General features: G+C 42.7%; 3 protein-coding genes across 4 annotated transcripts in view; 1 reads left to right on the plus strand and 2 right to left on the minus strand.

The window, feature by feature from the left end:
- Positions 1-89: 89 nt before the first annotated feature.
- Positions 90-5,589, minus strand: slc25a29l (solute carrier family 25 member 29-like). The gene is made up of 4 exons (XM_088401013.1): positions 5,184-5,589; positions 4,014-4,057; positions 2,273-2,356; positions 90-1,825 (listed from the first exon to the last, which is right to left on the minus strand). The coding sequence occupies exons 1-4, from the start codon at positions 5,215-5,217 to the stop codon at positions 1,055-1,057; spliced, it is 933 nt and encodes a 310-aa protein (XP_088257139.1). The 5' UTR covers positions 5,218-5,589; the 3' UTR covers positions 90-1,054.
- The window catches only part of wdr25 (WD repeat domain 25), a 23,373-nt gene continuing 6,455 nt past the window's right edge, over positions 649-17,566 (plus strand). The window contains exons 1-11 of one of the 2 annotated variants that reach the window (XM_088401007.1): positions 649-1,872; positions 5,498-5,750; positions 7,300-7,458; positions 7,654-7,785; positions 7,923-8,498; positions 8,699-10,030; positions 10,109-10,737; positions 13,280-13,427; positions 16,401-16,531; positions 16,710-16,880; positions 16,966-17,106. In XM_088401007.1, the coding sequence (XP_088257133.1) occupies positions 10,156-10,737; positions 13,280-13,427; positions 16,401-16,531; positions 16,710-16,880; positions 16,966-17,106 (1,173 nt within the window). In that variant the 5' untranslated portion in view covers positions 649-1,872; positions 5,498-5,750; positions 7,300-7,458; ... (2 more) ...; positions 8,699-10,030; positions 10,109-10,155. Of the gene's footprint in view, positions 1,873-5,497; positions 5,751-7,299; positions 7,459-7,653; positions 7,786-7,922; positions 8,499-8,698; positions 10,738-13,279; positions 13,428-16,400; positions 16,532-16,709; positions 16,881-16,965; positions 17,107-17,566 lie in introns of both variants that reach the window. The other variant, XM_088401008.1, reaches the window with a different exon arrangement.
- Positions 6,313-9,567, minus strand: wars1 (tryptophanyl-tRNA synthetase 1). Its single transcript, XM_088401005.1, has 11 exons — positions 9,419-9,567; positions 9,043-9,150; positions 8,720-8,936; positions 8,464-8,572; positions 8,260-8,379; positions 8,015-8,197; positions 7,837-7,937; positions 7,602-7,714; positions 7,277-7,450; positions 7,032-7,172; positions 6,313-6,950 (listed from the first exon to the last, which is right to left on the minus strand). Exons 2-11 carry the CDS (start codon positions 9,148-9,150, stop codon positions 6,792-6,794), a joined length of 1,425 nt encoding a protein of 474 aa, XP_088257131.1. The 5' UTR covers positions 9,419-9,567; the 3' UTR covers positions 6,313-6,791.

The raw sequence follows: 17,566 nt of genomic DNA on the forward strand, positions 1-17,566 counted from the left end.
TCCACATGTAATGTGTTTTTTTTTTTTTTTGTGTGAACGTTTTGTTTTTCTTTGAGGGTGTATCATGAACTAACAAAAAAAAACAACTATTCAATAAGGCCATGTGCCTTTTATTGATAATCAAACAGATGACAGCATTTCACGACAAACGACATTGTAACAGAATTTGGATTCAAAACGGGCATAAATAATCTAGTGAGAGAAGTACAAAAATAGGTCATACTTTCACAGATATGTGCTTAATTTAACACATTCATCACACTGCTTCGATAAATGTTTTGTAATCGTTTTGGGTTCAAGCAGATTTGTATTTATTTTTGGAGACATTCAAAACCAGCATTACATACACATTCTCTGCATCAGCCATTTGGTTTTCTAATTCACTGTGGTGGGACGGTGATAATCTGGTATGATCAGGTACACTGAAAAAAATGGGAACAGAAAATGGACTTTACTGTTATCGGACGGTCAGCTTTTTTTTTTTTTTTTTCATGTGACTGCATTACTAACATCTTCCTGTTTTCTGTTTCAGTCTGAACCCGAGTCACTTATTTCTGAGAATTTAACTATGAGCAGATTGTGTTGTCTTGGGAGGTTCAAGTTGAGGAATGGAGTAAAACGAGAAAGACACCGAAAATGACACCGCTGAGAGCTCAAGAGACAAATGTAATATTTACATGTATGTACAGCAAGTGTGACAGATTTCCATAATCGAAAGTCGGAGGTGGGAGTCTCAACCTTAAACTTAGGTTGGCCTCGAGTGATCCACCTCTGCTAACCATTAAAATGAACCAAAGTGTAGTGTAGATAGCTAGTTGAAGATTTACCAGCAAAGGTAGGACAAAGCAGCATTTCAACCTATTTACGGTGTACTGCTGTAACTCCTGTAACCGTATTAGCTCTCCTTTATTGACCATAGAAAATGAAGTATACAAAAACAGCCTACTGTATATATATGTACAAGTGCAGTTTTATCTGACTATCGGATCATTCTTAAATATAATGCCTGTCTGATATGCAGCTACAATCACTTTTCTGCTTAGCGCGGCTGAGCTCAGATGCTGCTGGCCTGGGTCTGCGGCTGCAACGGCGGCATGGGCGCCGCGTGCGGCTCGGGGCCCGTCAGGACGCACTCGTCGTCCTTCCGCATGTAAAGCAGGAAGAGAGTCACGGTGGCAAAGGTGGTGGCGTTGACCGGGAAGGCCCGGAGCAGCGTGGAGGTGAGACCGCGTGTGAACACCCTCCAGCCTTCCTTGCGAACGCTCTGCCGCACGCAGTCGATGATGCCGTCGTAGCGGTGCACGCCGCCCACGCCGTCCGCCTGCAGTCGGGATTTGATGACGTCCACGGGGTAGGTGGAGATCCAGGAGGCGATGCCGGACATGCCGCCGGCGAACAGCAGCTTGGGGATCAGGTAGGGGTCCTCCGGCTCGCAGCTCAGGCGGCGTGTCAGCACGTCGTACGCCAGGAAGTAGACGCCGAAGCCGGGGGTCTCGCGGATGAGCGTGGTCACCATGCCGCGGTTGATGCCCCGAATGCCTTCCTTGTTGTAGATCCTCAGCAGGCAGTCCAGAGAGTTCTTGTACACCTTCCTTTTGGATTTCTTCTCCCCAGTGCCTTGCATCTGCATGCGAGTTTTGGCCAGCTCCATGGGGCAGCAGATGACGCATTGGATGGCGCCGGCCGAGGCGCCCGCCAGGAACTGGTTGAGCGGCGTGTCGTGGCCCAACTTGCGCATGGCGTTGCCCTGCACGCCGAACACGATGGCGTTGATGAAGGTCAGGCCCATCATGGGAGAGCCCAGGCCTTTGTACAGACCCAACGTCTGCGGAACAATGGCAGCCGGTTGACATTCAAGGTCGTCTCAAGCTGGTAAGAACACCTGAACTACCCAACATTGATTGCAACCAAAACTCCCAAAAATAATAACTTTTTAATGCATCTAGTCCCACTTCAAAAATTTTTTTAAGCAGAACACAGTGATGAGTATAAAAACCACCTCTGGGGGCTTAACGTTGTCAAATGTATACGAGTTGAGCTGAGTCCACGTGGCGCTTTGAACCTAGCGTGACTTGCAAGACTTAATTTAGACTTCTGAGAAATGAGGTTCCAGTGGTATAGGAGGAATCTCAACACCCTTTCACACTGAATGTCTCCAGCGTGCTCACTGACGTGGCTCGTCCCAGTGTAACCGGACTCCTTAATTATCAGCGAGGGTGGACTAGGAGGCAGAGTCGAGGGTTTCGGGGACATTCTTTCGAGTCAAGCTTACCGACTCCTGGCGCACGATGGACTGGAAGCAGTGATATGTGCCGCGGTAGAGAGGCTTGTCTGCATTTTGAACCTGAAGCCGCACCTGAGAACCAACAGACTTGTGTTAGCGTCACAATCGTGATGTCATAATATCACAATGTAAACGTTCTAAAGGGAAAACAAGCAGGCAAAAAAATACTAAATATAGTTATGCATACGTGCAAAATGAGGATTTGTGTGTGCGCGCGTGTAAGTGTGTGTGTGGGTGTTTGTCTTTTTTTATTTTTTTTAAGAAGTTGTGTACAGCTTAAGACAGGACAAAGAGCAGGGGTGTCCAAACTACGGCCCGGGAGGTATTAGTGGCCCTCGCAAATCCTAAAAATGGCATGATTTGGGTTGCAAGCGATCAAATATATATTTTTTTAATTATCCGATCGGTTATTCGTCGACAAAATGATTTTACATGAAACACGGAAACGGAAATGTAAGATGCAGGTGTCGTTTTTGTCAACTGTTGACCAGTCCATGTTGAAACAGAAGTTAGAATTTCCTTAATGTGTGCAATGTTTTTTTACAACCAAACAGTAATAACATTTATTTAAATAACACAAATAAAAATAATTCCGTTTCAGAAACAAAAAAAAATAGTTTAATCCAAAGCCAACGTGGCATTCTTTGTTTTTCAGTGTGCGACCCTCGAAGGAAAAAGTTTGGACACCCCTGACATAGAGGGAGAGAAAGAAAGACCCGGACTTTACTTACTAGGTCCCAATTCCGTCGAAAGGTTGTTTATTTCTCTCTCTCATCTACAACACAGTGACACTGTTGCTGTTAAAGACAGCCCCTGCCCTCCACCAGCACTCCGCCAAGCACACATATTGACAGCAAAAGTACACAAGAGCGCCAAACACCAGGCACGCAGATGCTGCCATGTCATCTAGTCACATTAAACATGAATGCAACTTTGTTTCTGTCCCAATGTGACCCTTGCGCTGGCTTGACTTTCGTTTCCTCATTGCACTCAAAGTCGAGTCACAAAAACACAACTGTAAAATATGCAGGCTAAACTTTGTTTCAGATGTTTGTACTTAAGTCAAAGCCATGGCTACAAAATACTGCTTTGGCAACGTCGTTTGGCAATTTGGGTCTGTCAAGACATTCCAGAAAAGCAGAAAGTCTGAGTTCTCAGAACTCTGATCAGGAAAAAAAAAATCACTGGAATGAAACAAACAAGGAGGTCCAAGTTACAAAGTCGGGGAGGAAAAAAAAAATAAAAATACATGCCCTGATTTCACCAAGTTTCTTCAATCTCTTAGCAGAGATTGACAAATATTTTCTGATATCTATCAGAGAAAACAAAACAACCACACAGGGCGGAAACTGCTAGAATGGAAAAGAGGCTTTAGTCAGAGCAATGCACAGCGGAGATTCGCTTCAAACAACACTTGCCACTAAATCGTCCCGACAAATTAATCGTAATAAACTTATCAAATGGATTAATCACCCCAGCCCTGTTTTGGCTTCTTTCTTGCTATGAGCACAGTAGCAGTAAATACACAAGGACAAGATGTGTGTCTTAACTATTTACTCAAGACAATCTGTATGCTTTGGAAATTATTTTAAACATTGAAGCTGTCAGTACATACTACATATTTTTGGGTGTTTACTCTACAGTACATCCACATGACTGTGTGCACTGTACACATGACAAACCAGCCTTAAAGGACAACATGGCTTTAAGCTACAGATGACACACCCACCTTCACTGTGTCGAACGGATGTCCAACCAAAACACCAGCAGCGCCTGGAAACATAATTTAAAAAATTATTTAATATCGTTCATTTGGTTTATCTATCCGTATTTATCACACAGCAATTCCCTCCGGGATATATCCTGATTGAATGCCACCTCATCTGACTTTTCTTGATTATTATCTAAGTAGGACGTGGAGAAAATATCTTAAATCAATGTAACTAACTGATGCCCCCTGAGAATATGCGGTGCTGTAATTGACTTTTGATTCCAGAAAAGAGCAGCAAAGGACTACTTTTGACTAAATGAAACGCCTTAGGACATAGGAGCCAAACTCAAGGCCCGGGGTCCAGATATGGCCCGCCATATTATTTTATGTGGCCCACAAACACAAATTTTGCATCAACTTTGTCGTTACTAAAATTACAAATTGTGTTTACTTAGAAAAAAAAAAAGAGCTTTTGCTTGCAATTTTTATTACCATTCGTTTTTTTAAAATATTTAAACAGTTTTTACTAGTCTCTGCTTTTAAAACTAGTTATTCATCAGTGACAAAAATGAGTTTTACACCCCTGCCTTAGGGCATTCCAATTTTTTTTTGTGTGTGTGCAAAATTGCTAACAGATGATTGATTTGGTCAGAGCGCAAAAACTGCAAATTTGTGCGTGTTTGTTTTAATCGCCCAATTCTGAGATAGCCAAAGAGCGAATTGCAGTGATTTATTTTATCGGCATTCAAATTTTAAAGCAAAAGTAGGATCGTTAGAAAAATACTCGTAGTTTCCCCCCGATGTCTGTTCTTTACTTAACTACAGTCAGAGAGTGTCCGTACTGTATTCGCTCACTCAATAATAATAATAATAACAACATGATACACCAAAATAAAGGCGTAATAAATCGGAGGAGCCCCTCCCGTTGAGTGACAGTCTTGGAATGTAATCCGATGAGTCACTGACCCAAGTAACGTTCTTGGAATTATTACATAATCAATCTAATATTTTTATCATTGTTTAATATTATATCTACGATTGAGAGAACGTTTCTGATTATAGGAGTAAAGCAAAGCTAGCACGGTTAGCATAAACTTGTTGACCTGGCTCGCGTGGCAGGCTAGCGGCAGTGCCACGCTTTGGCTAGCCGACCGGCCGCCTGCACAGCGGCACCGCTTTCTTTCTTACCTCCCACGCAGCCCGCGGCGAAGTCAAGTGCCATTCCCTCGAATGTCCAACTTGTTCGATTTGTCACGCTAAATCGACGTTGAATCTAATGCACGGATTTTACTTTCGCCACGAAACGCGTTTCCGGGTGAACGCGAGCAATTGACAGACGAGTAGCCCACCCTCCTCCGGCTAAGCTAGCTCTGTCCCCGTCGGCGTCGTGATGATGCCGGAGCCACGCTAGGAAAAAAAAAAAAAGTCTTACGGGGATAATAACGTGGAAGAAATGTTTTATTTTGCTGCCGACTAAACCTTTTCTATTTCTGTATCTCAAGGGGAGGGGAAGGCGGACACCGGCACTGGGAACGCGGACGCGTGTTTGCCCTTTTTAAGATGGCCCAATCGTAGGTCTGAGAGCAAGACAACTCCCCTGGCCCGCATCGGCCGCCCCTCGCTCGCATTGGCTGCTGCCGCCACGTCCGCCCGGCTTCGAATCACAGGCGTCGGCCTAGAATCAACAATGTTATCACGGCGGACGTCATCAGAACACTGTACGTGGTGAAATATTAGGCACGGGTTCAGATATAGGTACGCAACACACGCACTCCCTGCTCACACACGGACACACACTTATTACCAAAGTGCATTGTAATATATATGTTTATAAATACATATGTAATGCAACCTGTATAATTAGTGTACTACTCTGGTTCAGTCTTTGTTTTCTCATGTGGAAATAGTTCACTGGGATGGCGTTAGACTAAATATTTAAAGGTCATCAGGTTTTTGGCATAGATCTCTGACTTCCCTGGCTTGAACTTTGAATCAAGTTGCTCAGTCTGTTATGCCAAAGCAGAGAAATTTAAAAGTATAAAGACAGGAATTGTAAGTGTCATGTACGAAACTAGTCGTAGTATTACAATAAAACTTGCAATTATATCACGATTAAGTCATATTTATTAAAGTAAATAAGATCACAAAGTAAAGTCTGAATTTTAAGAGAAAACGAGTAAAAACAAATGTAGCAATACAAATTTAACTTATAACAAAGTGATTTTTTTTTAAAAAGCAAATGAGGCATGTCAGGAGTAAAACTAAAATGGATACAGATTAATTTCTGAAAATACAACTGTGTAAAATAAGAACTTGCCATGTTTCTGCCATCTTTATTATAATAATTTAGAGCTTCTTTGAAGTGGTAGGATATTAATAAATATTTCTATCACCACAATTATGTTGCTTCACATCAACCACTTGTGGATGTGGCAGTTTTTTTTTTTCACTTTGTCATTATGCAACCATTAAAGTAAACCAAACTTCGGCATACACACACTGTGGAATTGAATCCTATTGCGTAGGCGATTACGTGCTCCAGAAAAAAAGACGTTGACCTTTCTATATCTTATAGATTCCCCAAGTTTTGGGTGAACCTCAAAGCATAAAATCCTTAACATTATGTGAATAGTGTATTATATTTTTTATGAACTTTTTTCAGATTCAAATTAAAGAGATGCAGTGCAGGCATGTCTTCTCCAGCCCCCCCCAAAAAAACACTCTGGTTTCCCTTCCCCTATTTAATGACATGAGTTTTCATCAAGATGCATTTTTTTTATTCTTCGATTAAGCGAGCTAGATGTTAAAATTTAAAGGCCGGGGTGTCATGAACCGCATGACTGTCTCGTCCGTGATTTGCTTGCGTCGCTCCTGATGCTCGACGATGATTGGCTGCAGGGTTTCGATCAAAATCTTCTTCAGTTCTCCGGTTAAGAGAGCGCCGCTCGTGTAGTCCTAAACACAACATGCGTGGTAAATCCAGAGAAAATGGAATATAAAAATGTTGGTCATCAATCCGGTCGTGTTATCTCTCACCTGTCGGATCTTTTCCAGCTTTTCATCATCTTCCAAAAAGAAAGTCAAGTACATGAAGGAGACATCCACGTCGACATTGCCGCCATACTTTCGGTGCTCTTCTATCGTGTCTTTCCCCCCCGAGAATGCATACTTGTTGATCTGTGAGCAATCAGCATCAATAGTTATTTAACTGCAATCAAGCGTATTTATTTTTGAGTAAAATGCACACTCAGAATTCATCTTTAGACGCTCACTGAGCTCACCTTGTTCTTGATTTGTTTGGCAGTGTCGGTGAGAAAGATGGACGAATTGGCATCGCTGGCGCTCATCTTGGTCTGCGCCCCCTGCAGGGCAGGGAAGAAAGTGGAGTGCAAGAGGGCTGGCTTGGGGTAGCCGATTCTTGGTGCCACGTCGCGGGTCATTCGGAAGTAGGGATCCTGTGAAGGTGAGGGGCAATGCTTAACAAAATGTCTTCGTCACACAAGTACAGTAGTGCCTTGAGAATAATTCTAAAAAAAAAAAAAATTAGGGCAGATGACTCATATCTCAAAGCACCGCTGCATTTGTTGTGTTGCTGCAAACACTGACCTGGTCTATGGCGCAAGGGATGAGACATTGAATATCCTTTTTGTCCCCGAAGATGTGCGGGAAAGAGTTACTGAAGGAAGGGGCCGCCTGGATGGCTGGGAAACTGATTTTTCCTGGAGAGAGAAGACACAGACACAAATGATGATGGATTGGGAAAAGTCCTTACGTAATCTGTCTGAGGCAGGTCAATAACATTTATCTTCACTAACAGCTTTCTTTGTTCCGGCTGCCTTACCGATGCAATCGCTGTCTGTAAAGCCAAAGATGCCTTTGACTTGGTTGAACGTCACATGTTTTTGGATCTTCACCACATTCCTGTAGAACTGCGGTGAAGCGCTGTTGTGCAAGAAGAAAAACAGCAGTGAAGAAACGCATGCCACGTCGGGACAAGATGGCTGTCATTCGCTACCAACCCCATGTAGTCGAGGTCAGAGAAGATGAACGTCTTGTTGACGTCGAAACCGCACGCAATGATGTCCTTGGCGTTCTCCATGGCGTACTGGTGGCACTGCTCCAGCGTCAGGTCCTTCCACAGGTACTTCTCATCGTCCGTCATTTGGACCACTAGAGGGATGTCGAACACATCCTGCAGCCATCTGCAGCAAGAGTCAGTGTTCATTTCATCTTCCAACTGCAACTCAAATGCTGCTCAACTCACTTGGTGAAGATAAAAGGGATGAGGTGGCCAACATGCATAGCCTGAGACGAAGGCCCTCTGCCGGTGTACAGGAAAAACGACTTGTGCTTCTCATATGTGTCCAGAACTTGATGCATGTCTCTGTAAGTACAACACAGCGAAGGAATCACAAAAGATTCTCCTCAACTTTGCCTCAAGGGATTAATTGAAGTGTTAAAAACTGACCTGTGTGAAAAGAAGATTCCTCGACGAAGAAAGCGGTGAGGTTTCTGTCCGGTCACTTTCTCTATTCTGTCCACCAGCTCTTGGTCGATTTTACTACTACCAAAGCGCACTAAAAGAAAGAAGACAACATTATCTTCTACTTTTTTCAATGTACATTTCATAGCCGTATTATTAGACGTTCGCTTCTTTTCAGTGTGGCCCTTTTGTACAATCTAATCATTTTTTCTTTCAACAGAAGACACTAATTTGATCTCACCAATGAGTTTGTCATAATCAACGCCTTTCGCGTTGTTCGTGGAGACGCTCCAGGGGTTAACTTCATCATCATCAGCGTTGCCATCTGCCGTCAGGCCATTTTCTGAGCTAAGTGAATTTTCCGATGGCGGACATCCCGCTTTGTAGTCCTGACCCGTCACCTGTTTGTAGTCCACTTTCAATTTGAGTAGGAACTGGACCGCTGCATCAATTTCAGCCTGGAGAGAACATTAACAATGTCTACTATCATTGAAGATTAAAATGCCAACGCTATATATACTTATTATTTAAATCTTTGTTATATTTGGGTTTATTGGCACCCACCTTCTCAGCTTTAGCCGATTTTAAGCTCCTGACTTTTTCACCCTGTGCTGTCAGTTGGTCATAGAGATCCATTGGACTCCTGGCCGTATCTCCTTGACAGTCTGTCATCTTCACAAAATGCGGAGCGTTAAATAAATTCAAGAGCAGGTTACAATGCGTTGAAAATAAACAAAGACTCTTTAATGTGATAGCATTACTGTCGCACCGGTAAAAGGGAAACTCCCACATCTGAGTTATCAGCCTTGAATTTGGCTCAATATGTCGATAAAGGTCTATCACTATATACTGCGTCAATAAATATTATTAATGTGCCAATAAATACACGTACAGTTCATATTTGGGCGTTTTAAAGAGATTAATTTATTCGTGTACATACCGTGTAATTGCGTTACACAGCTGGTAGCTCACTCATTCAACTTGCATCAGCGTAAGAGCAACTTGATGTTCGGATGAAATTCTTCCCGAGAAATATATAATCGAATAATAGTTCCGTTAGTAAATTCACGAGCTTATTGTTTATTTGGAATACACATTTTTTTTACCATTAATAACAAAACATGGACTGTGTTTTATATCTGATTTTATGTCCAGCATAAACCTAACATTTATTGTGGTTGTGGTAATAACGGGGACATGTTTAGACTGTAGGACCCCTTCACCGGAAATTATTCTTTTAAGAAAATAAAAGTACATAGTTGTCGGCGGAAACAGTCAAATGATAGTTTCAAAAAATGTATTGAAAACGGCGATTTTAAACACTATACGTACGTGTTAATGTTTAGAGGAGGTTAGAACACATTTGAATCATTTAATGTTTTATTGTATTTCGTAAATAACTGCACCGCGGCAGGGCAGCAAACAAATTTGCGACGTCGACGTTACTACGGTACGTAGCTTTGGCTAGCTAGCCGTCTAGTTTGCCCTAATACGTTTCTCGAAGCTTCTGGATAGTAGGACATGATGAGCCTTTTTTTTTTCCATTTCAAAGGTAAGACACCCCTTTACAAATATACTTTGGGGAACTGTCTTGTTTTTAATTCCTTGTGTGTGTGTTGTCATCCAATAGATGTCGCTCTTGGAACGTTGTTGAACATACAGTACTGTTAAGTAAAGATGACCACATTAGTGGCATATGAGGATTCTGAGTCTGAGGATGAAGTTCTAGACCAGAAAGAAGAAGCTGGACTAACACAAGAAGTGAAAGACTGTCATTCATCAGCGTTGAAGTTGAACTCTGACAGCACACGGTTGGACTGCCACCAGAATGACCATTCTTCACAAAAGCAGAGCTGTTCCTTTAGTTCACCTGTTGCTCTTCAGAACAACGCCACTCTACTTCCATACATCCCACCAAGTGTTCCTGATAAAACCAAAAGACCATGTACTGTCCCGCCTGGTGTCCGACCCTATATTTCCAAGAGGCAAAGACTTGTCCCGTCTTCCACAAACGAAGAGGAAAACCCAAAAGGGGGAGTTCACAGCAAAGATGTCCAAATTCTCTCAGCGGTGTCTCAGAAAGTGATGCTGCATCTTACTCACACACCTGCTCCTGCTCCTGCTCCTCCTGCTGGGATACCCAAGAAGCTTCTTCTAAGCCTTCAAGCCCACCAGGGTGTGGTCAACACGGTGCAATGGTGTCCAGTTCCTCAGAGAAGTCATCTACTGCTGTCAGCCTCCATGGACAAGACCTTTAAGGTACAGTAAGACAATAAATTTAGGTGTATACTGGCAATAATAGAGTTGCAAGTAATGTACTCAAGTACTTTTATTTCAGAATAATATGACTCTAGTGAACGAAAACTAGTCCTTCAATTAATTACTTGAGTTAGAGCAAGTAAAAATTAAAGTGGGGGGAAAAACTTCTCAAGCACAAACTGGTATGTTTATTTCTGAATGCAGAAATTCAACTATTTCCCAAGCTGACTAACCCATAAAACCAAAACTACTTAATTATTATTATGATACATAACTTAATTTATTGCTTGTTTGCTTGAAATAATTTGGAAGTGGACCTTGAAGAACAGTAATCTCATTAAATCACAATTGCCCTCTTGATATAGAAACACAGCACACACACCACTTTCTGTAGAATTACATCGGTCACTGTCAGCCCAATGTATGTCAACACCCACGGGACTTCCTATATTTCCAATTCCAACCTCACATTCCACTTCTCTCTTTTCCTTTCCGGAAAAAGGAGCTGGAAAGGTCAAGTCCGAAACCATTGCATTTGCACCCCCATTGTCAATTCTCGAGAGCTTAACAATGGCTCTTTGGCTAAAATATGCAGCAGACCTTTTACATATTAAAATGAGTCCAGCGGCAGCATGGAAGCATCTAACCCATCGCTAATCTTGGATGACTTTCTGTTTTGTATGCAGGTCAGATTGCATCTCAGGCTAAGGGTACTTAACCAGGCATCTCATGGACGCCAATAGAATTCCCAGTAACCCTTCTCACGTTCTTCCCATTTTATTAAATAAATTAATTTAAAGGTAGGGTTGTACATGTGAAGGCAATCATTTTTTATTGGAAAGCCACTCTATACTCCACCCAGCCACCAGGGGGCAATGTCCATCTGCGACTGATCCTATTGCCCTGATGTCGTAGAATCAATGTGGTTATTTATAATGTGTTATTTAGAGCATCTGGATGTGCATTTAGCAAGTGCAGTTAACTTTCAGCAATAAAAACTACAATCAACTGACAGTGAGGCCAATTAAGCCTTGTATTGGCAGGTAGGAATTAGCAATTACATTTCCTCATTTGCTGTGACATAAAGACCAGTAGCTATTGTCATAATTATAAATCTGGCGTTAATGAGGGAATCCATTTGTTCTTCTCTAGTCTAAGTCTGTGAAGTCCTCAGCAGCTTGTCTTTCTTTAGCAGTAGTGCCCAGACCATATGCAATTAGTCACGGTCGCCATGGCTACGACAGATGTAAGGCAAGAAGTTTTATGTAGCTAATAGGAATGCTAATTCATTTTTTTAATTACCCCGAGCCATTTAGAAAGCAGATTAGCCAATATGTCATCCTGAAGTATTCGCTGTACGAGTCTGGAAAATGAAGAGGATGTAGAAAAAAGCAAATGACCAATTTTCAGGTCTCACATTTTGTGCGGTTATTGTTCGGCTTTAATTGGTTCATTATTTTGTGTTTTATTCATGCTGGGTAATGGTTGTAGAACATGGTCACTTCTTAATATTGTAATTTTATGCTTTCTGGTGCTGTGTAGAGTCGATACAGCAGCCTTGAGATGGCAGTGTTCCCTCAAGCCCCAACATCATAGTGTGGAGTTGAACTTTTGAGTTGGAACACAAGTCCTTATTACATTAACAATAGGTTGTTGTAAAAAAAAAAAAAAAAAATGTGTAAAATAATATTTTAATGTCATCAAATTTGTGCTTAGTACAACTGTTCCAGTTGTAATTCTTTTTTGACGTCAAGGTTACACTTCTGTGGTGGAGTCCCCGATAAAATCCAAAGATAACACGATCAAGGCTTGTGGATTGTGCACGGGCCAATTTCTTGATATTTCTAACAGTTGCATAGTGTAACTTCTCTTTCTAAGCCATCCCTGGTAAGCTCCACTGACTGCCTGCATCCCTTTCCCTTCAGTCTCCCACAGCGCTACAGTCGGCTGTCTTTCTAATGCCGTCTGAAGAGCACGTTTAATAATGAAACACAGAGACATGCCTCAAGTGACTCGCAAAGCGGAAAAAAAAATAAAAAAATTCTCCCATCGCTAAGTCTTACCTCATTTGAGCGGGCACCTGACAAGACCACCCACTTTTGATGTCACGCTGAGCTGTGGCCCGCCAGACTGAAAATCAGCTCCAATAAGCAGCTGATGACACGCTTGGCACACTATCGACGCGGCTCCTTTTGCCAAAGAGTTAGAACCTCAGCGCGAGCACGCCGCCGCAATTAAGAAACACAAGAGATCAGCACTTGTGTCATACATCACTGTCTCCTTTTGGGACCTTTTTTTTTTTTTGCCCTCCTTACTTTATCTGCAGCCTGCTTTCACATTTCATGCCAGTTGGGAAGCAGAAGAAAATTGAAAAAAATAAAAATCTGGGATAAAACTGAGTCCGTTTTTGTCAACCCATAAGAAGGTTGACATTGAATATTTTTTTAATATTCTCCACTAAGTTTGAGAGCCACCGCTTTAGTGCATCCATCCTTTTTCCTGATATGTAGCCCACTTTTTATGCATTTATGATGCTTTTCAGGTGTGGGACGGGGTCGATAGCGGACGATGCCTGAAGGTTTACACCTGCCACTCAGGAGCCGTGCGGGATGCACACTGGAGTCCCTGCGGCCGCCAGCTCCTCACCGGCTCCTTTGACAACTCCGCTGCGGTTACCGACGTGGAGACGGGTGAGCAGCACGCAAACTTGACTCTTGGTTAACCCTTGTCAAAAATGTGTTGTCGCCGTGTGTGATTGTACAAATGCATTTTCAAGGTGACATTTACGAGAGATCAATATTTTGGTTTGCTTTGAAAGCGCCTAAAAACACGATTGGACGTCGGCTTCTTCTAACAGCGTTATGGAGGCTCTACTGTAAGTAAGAGTCCAGACGTCACCCCTCGTTGTTTGCCTCGCCGGCGTCAACACTTTGCCACAATGACGTGCTTCCGTTTGTCCTTCCCCTCTCAGTGTGTCTGTCAATACCGCCAATAAGGCCGTAGGATAATAGCTTGGCCTGCACATTAAGCACACAGGCAGCTCCAGGAAAGGAATCAATAATTGATACATCACGGCTGGAGTAACCGCCATGACCTTACCGTGCCTCGCGGGCCACGGCCGTAAACAAACAAATGTTTATTCGGAGCGACCGACTCCTCTCGGTTTTCGTCCATCCCGTCCGTGCACCGAGTAATCATTTCATTTGATATTCCGTTCATTTTCACACACTTTAAAAATTAAAACACTTTTACGGCAGCCGAGGGTTTATATTTATTTGAAACGGTGGCCGCTCGCGCTAAATGAAGCCAATTCAATTTCGCCGCATATCAGTAAGGGACTCGGGGATTCCAGTCCTGTTTCTGCACAATTGCGGTGTAATTGGATGTGGCTAAAACCCAGGCTTCGACTCTTTCTAACGCTATCGCTAATCCGACTGCCGCAGCGGCCCAAGCCGCACACGTAATTGGCCTGCTATTCATAAAAATATATATATATATATTACTACACAAAATACGGCTTTTCTATTTAGTTAGCATAGTTAAAAATAATACATCTCCTACCACGTATGCACCATACAGTAGGTGAATTTTCTACATTTAATGACAAGGGTCTCTGTTCAATCCGACTTTCGGTGAAGTCTATGCTTGTTTTTCAGTAATTGGTGAGATTTCAGTCATTACCCCCAACCCCATGATGTGTGAACCCCCACCCCTTGTGAATGCAGTTTTTGAAGAAGCACATTTTCCTCAACTTCCTATGTCCAATTTCATTTGCAGAATTTCCAACCCTCCCGTTGGGAGTAGGAAGCTTTCACAGAAGCACTTGACAGGAAATGCAGGGAGGGAAGACTGCTTAGGAGCCCTAATGCTCACAAGAAAAAGAAATGGGAAGACGCCTTGATTGAGAAAGAGTCTAAGAAATGAGTTTCTTCTGCAGACCATTAGGGTGAAGTGGCAGCTGTTGAGCTGCACCTTGGGCATGCTCCTTGGCAGAGATCGACGGAGGCAAACGTGCCAACACTCCCCCAGTTGCTTCGTAGCCACGTGCGTGTCTGCGAGCGTGCTCTAAATCAGTCTTTTGAACTCCACGCTGCCGGCTTGATTCATTTTCTCCATCTGTACCTAAAGGCGTTTGAAAGCTCTAATTCGTTGGAATAATTCAGCAATAAACTGTACCGATGTCAAAAAATTCAAATAATTCAGTTGCATGCAGGTTGATTTTTTTTTTCCATTTTTTTCAATTTATCGGTTGCGTATGATCTAAGTCTCCAAATATCATCCACTTGCTCTCATTCATAGCAGGTGATTTATTTCTCATCTGCTAACATTTGCTCTGGCTAGATGAGCATAGCCTTGAGTGCTACATAATGAGGGACAATCCATTGAGCAGCAGCACATGGCGATGGATTTACTCCAAATGCCACCAGCAAAGCATCTGCGAATGTTGACCTACTTTGCATGCATAATTTTTTTTTTTTTTTACAATAGCTACCTGCTTTAAAGATACAATGTGAAGAAATGAATAAGCTGTTGCATCCCGCCGTGCTCGGCAATATCCAGCTGCTTTCGCGAAGACCGAGAAATACGCTTTTTTGATTGAGGTCAAAAGCACCCAATGGTGATATTTGCAGGTGGAAAGAGAGAAAATGGGAAAGGATACAAATGTGTTTGTCCTTTTAAAATGTAATGACACCACGGTTGTCGTGTTTGTTGCCTCGTTAAAACCCAGTAATGTGTCAAACCTGCGCCGTGATTAATGAAGCCCAATAGCCGGCCCATCCCAATCAACCCTCCCAATATGTCGTCCCCTATGCTCTCTTTTGAGATAATTGATCTTAATTAAAATATGACATGTCATGTCACTCTTCAGTATGACCAGGCTGTTGATGAGCAAAATACGGGTTTTTAAATCTCCATCCGCAAGATGCGGCCAAACCAATTAAGATGGGAGCGAGTCAAATTCGCCTGTGAAAAAACTGGATGGACGCAATCGAATTTGGCAGCGTCAGTCCACCATTAAGAATGAACCGACCGTCCTCGCTGTTAGTTTATTAACTGCGTCACGCTTCTGTGAAGGCTTGATAGGAATATTCCAGAATACGCGTGTAATGACTTGAGTTTTGCTTTGTAAGGGGCTCATCGTCGGAGGCTGTGTGCTTCTGTCTTGTTTGAATTTAATGAGGCGCTGTTGAGGCCTGACGTGGACTGCCTTTAACATAATTTGGACTTGGGCAAGCACAAAATATTAATCGCGCCCACTCTCTAATTATGTCTAAGCCCCTCTGCTGTATTGGTTCTGGTTTTGGGGATGCCATTTGATCTATTCATTTAGATATTGGAGTTAGAATTTGACTTGACTTCCCCTTTGAACACTTTTGACATTTTTGTCATTTTGAATGCTTTTGAAGTCATGTCGTTTAAGAGAAATATTGGGTGAAATTTTTTTTTGGTTCCTCAAATTTTGTGAGTTCTGAATGGCTTGAAAGTGCTTTTGAAGCCGATTCAGTTTCCATCTGACATACTAATAATCATCGAGTTTGACTACGTCGTGCATAATTCAAGACAACCCCCTGCTGATCAGAGACATGAAGATGTATTATTAAAGTCAAACCGCATTGATCTTGTTCTGTCTTCTCCCCCGCTTCCGTTTCTTTTGTGAGCAGGCCAGCGCATCATCAAAGCGGATAACCAGTTCAAGGTGATGTGTGTGGTTTCGCATCCCGCCAACTCCGAGGTATTCCTGTGCGGAGGTTACAGTTCAACGGTCAACGCCTGGGACGCTCGCTGCTGCAAGGTCAAACATATTAACCTCCTTTCTGCAAATCCATCATCTTTACTGACACCGCTTCACCTGCTGTGCTTTGACTTTCTCAAATCAAAGCCAGTGTGAGGCTCTGAACACCTTCTGTACAGTCACACACATAAATAAGGAAGTGTGTCAAATGAAACCATCGTTTTTTATTCCCCTCCAGGTGGTTAAAGTATACAAAGCAGCAATCCAGCAGACCTTGGCCATTCTCTTCCTGAGAGGCGGCCAGGATGTCATCACAAGCTCCGATTGCGTCAGCAGAGACTCCGCAGACCGCACCTTGATCGCTTGGGACTTCCACACTACCGCTAAGATCTCCAACCAGATCTATCATGTAAGTGCAGAAAACCCCTCGCCCGCTGTTGATGCGTAAAATTAGAGGTTCCGCTGGATTAATTAGATTTCCTCCTGGTGTCTAGGAGCGCTACACGTGTCCCAGCCTGGCTCTCCATCCACAGGAGGATTCCTTTGCAGCCCAGACTAACGGCGACTACGTGGCTTTGTTCTCCTCCCAGCGGCCCTATAGGATGAACAAGAGGCGTCGTTACGAAGGACACAAGGTCAGGAATGACACTAGCCTCAGGGAAGCAGGAGCGTTCGCTCAGATCAATAGTGAAAAAAAGTCATGTTGTTAGATGTGCAGACGTGCAATTAAATTAAAATCTGCCTATAGTACTTTGCTTTCCAACACAAGCACAATAAGTGCTATTTGATATTTCTACATGTGTATTAGTCGGGGATGATGGATGACCTCACATGCAAAAGCAATGCATTACATTACTCTCTTAAATTATACATTTTAATTGTATCGCACCAGGGGATACATTCGATAAGATGATGAGATCTCAGCATGATAATGGTGTCTTTTAATTTGGATTGTTTTTTTCCCCCCTGTAGTTTATCATTCAAGAGACTGTTGCAATTAAGCTAAAGTTATTATTGCAACATGATTATACTTTTACGGTAAGTGGAGGATGCTTGTTGGACTCGCACGTCACGGCATTTAAATTCCAATGTAAT

The sequence above is a fragment of the Syngnathus floridae genome, chromosome 16, assembly GCF_059516105.1.
Source record: "Syngnathus floridae isolate MCC-2025c chromosome 16, RoL_Sflo_1.0, whole genome shotgun sequence".
Lineage (NCBI taxonomy): Eukaryota > Metazoa > Chordata > Actinopteri > Syngnathiformes > Syngnathidae > Syngnathus > Syngnathus floridae.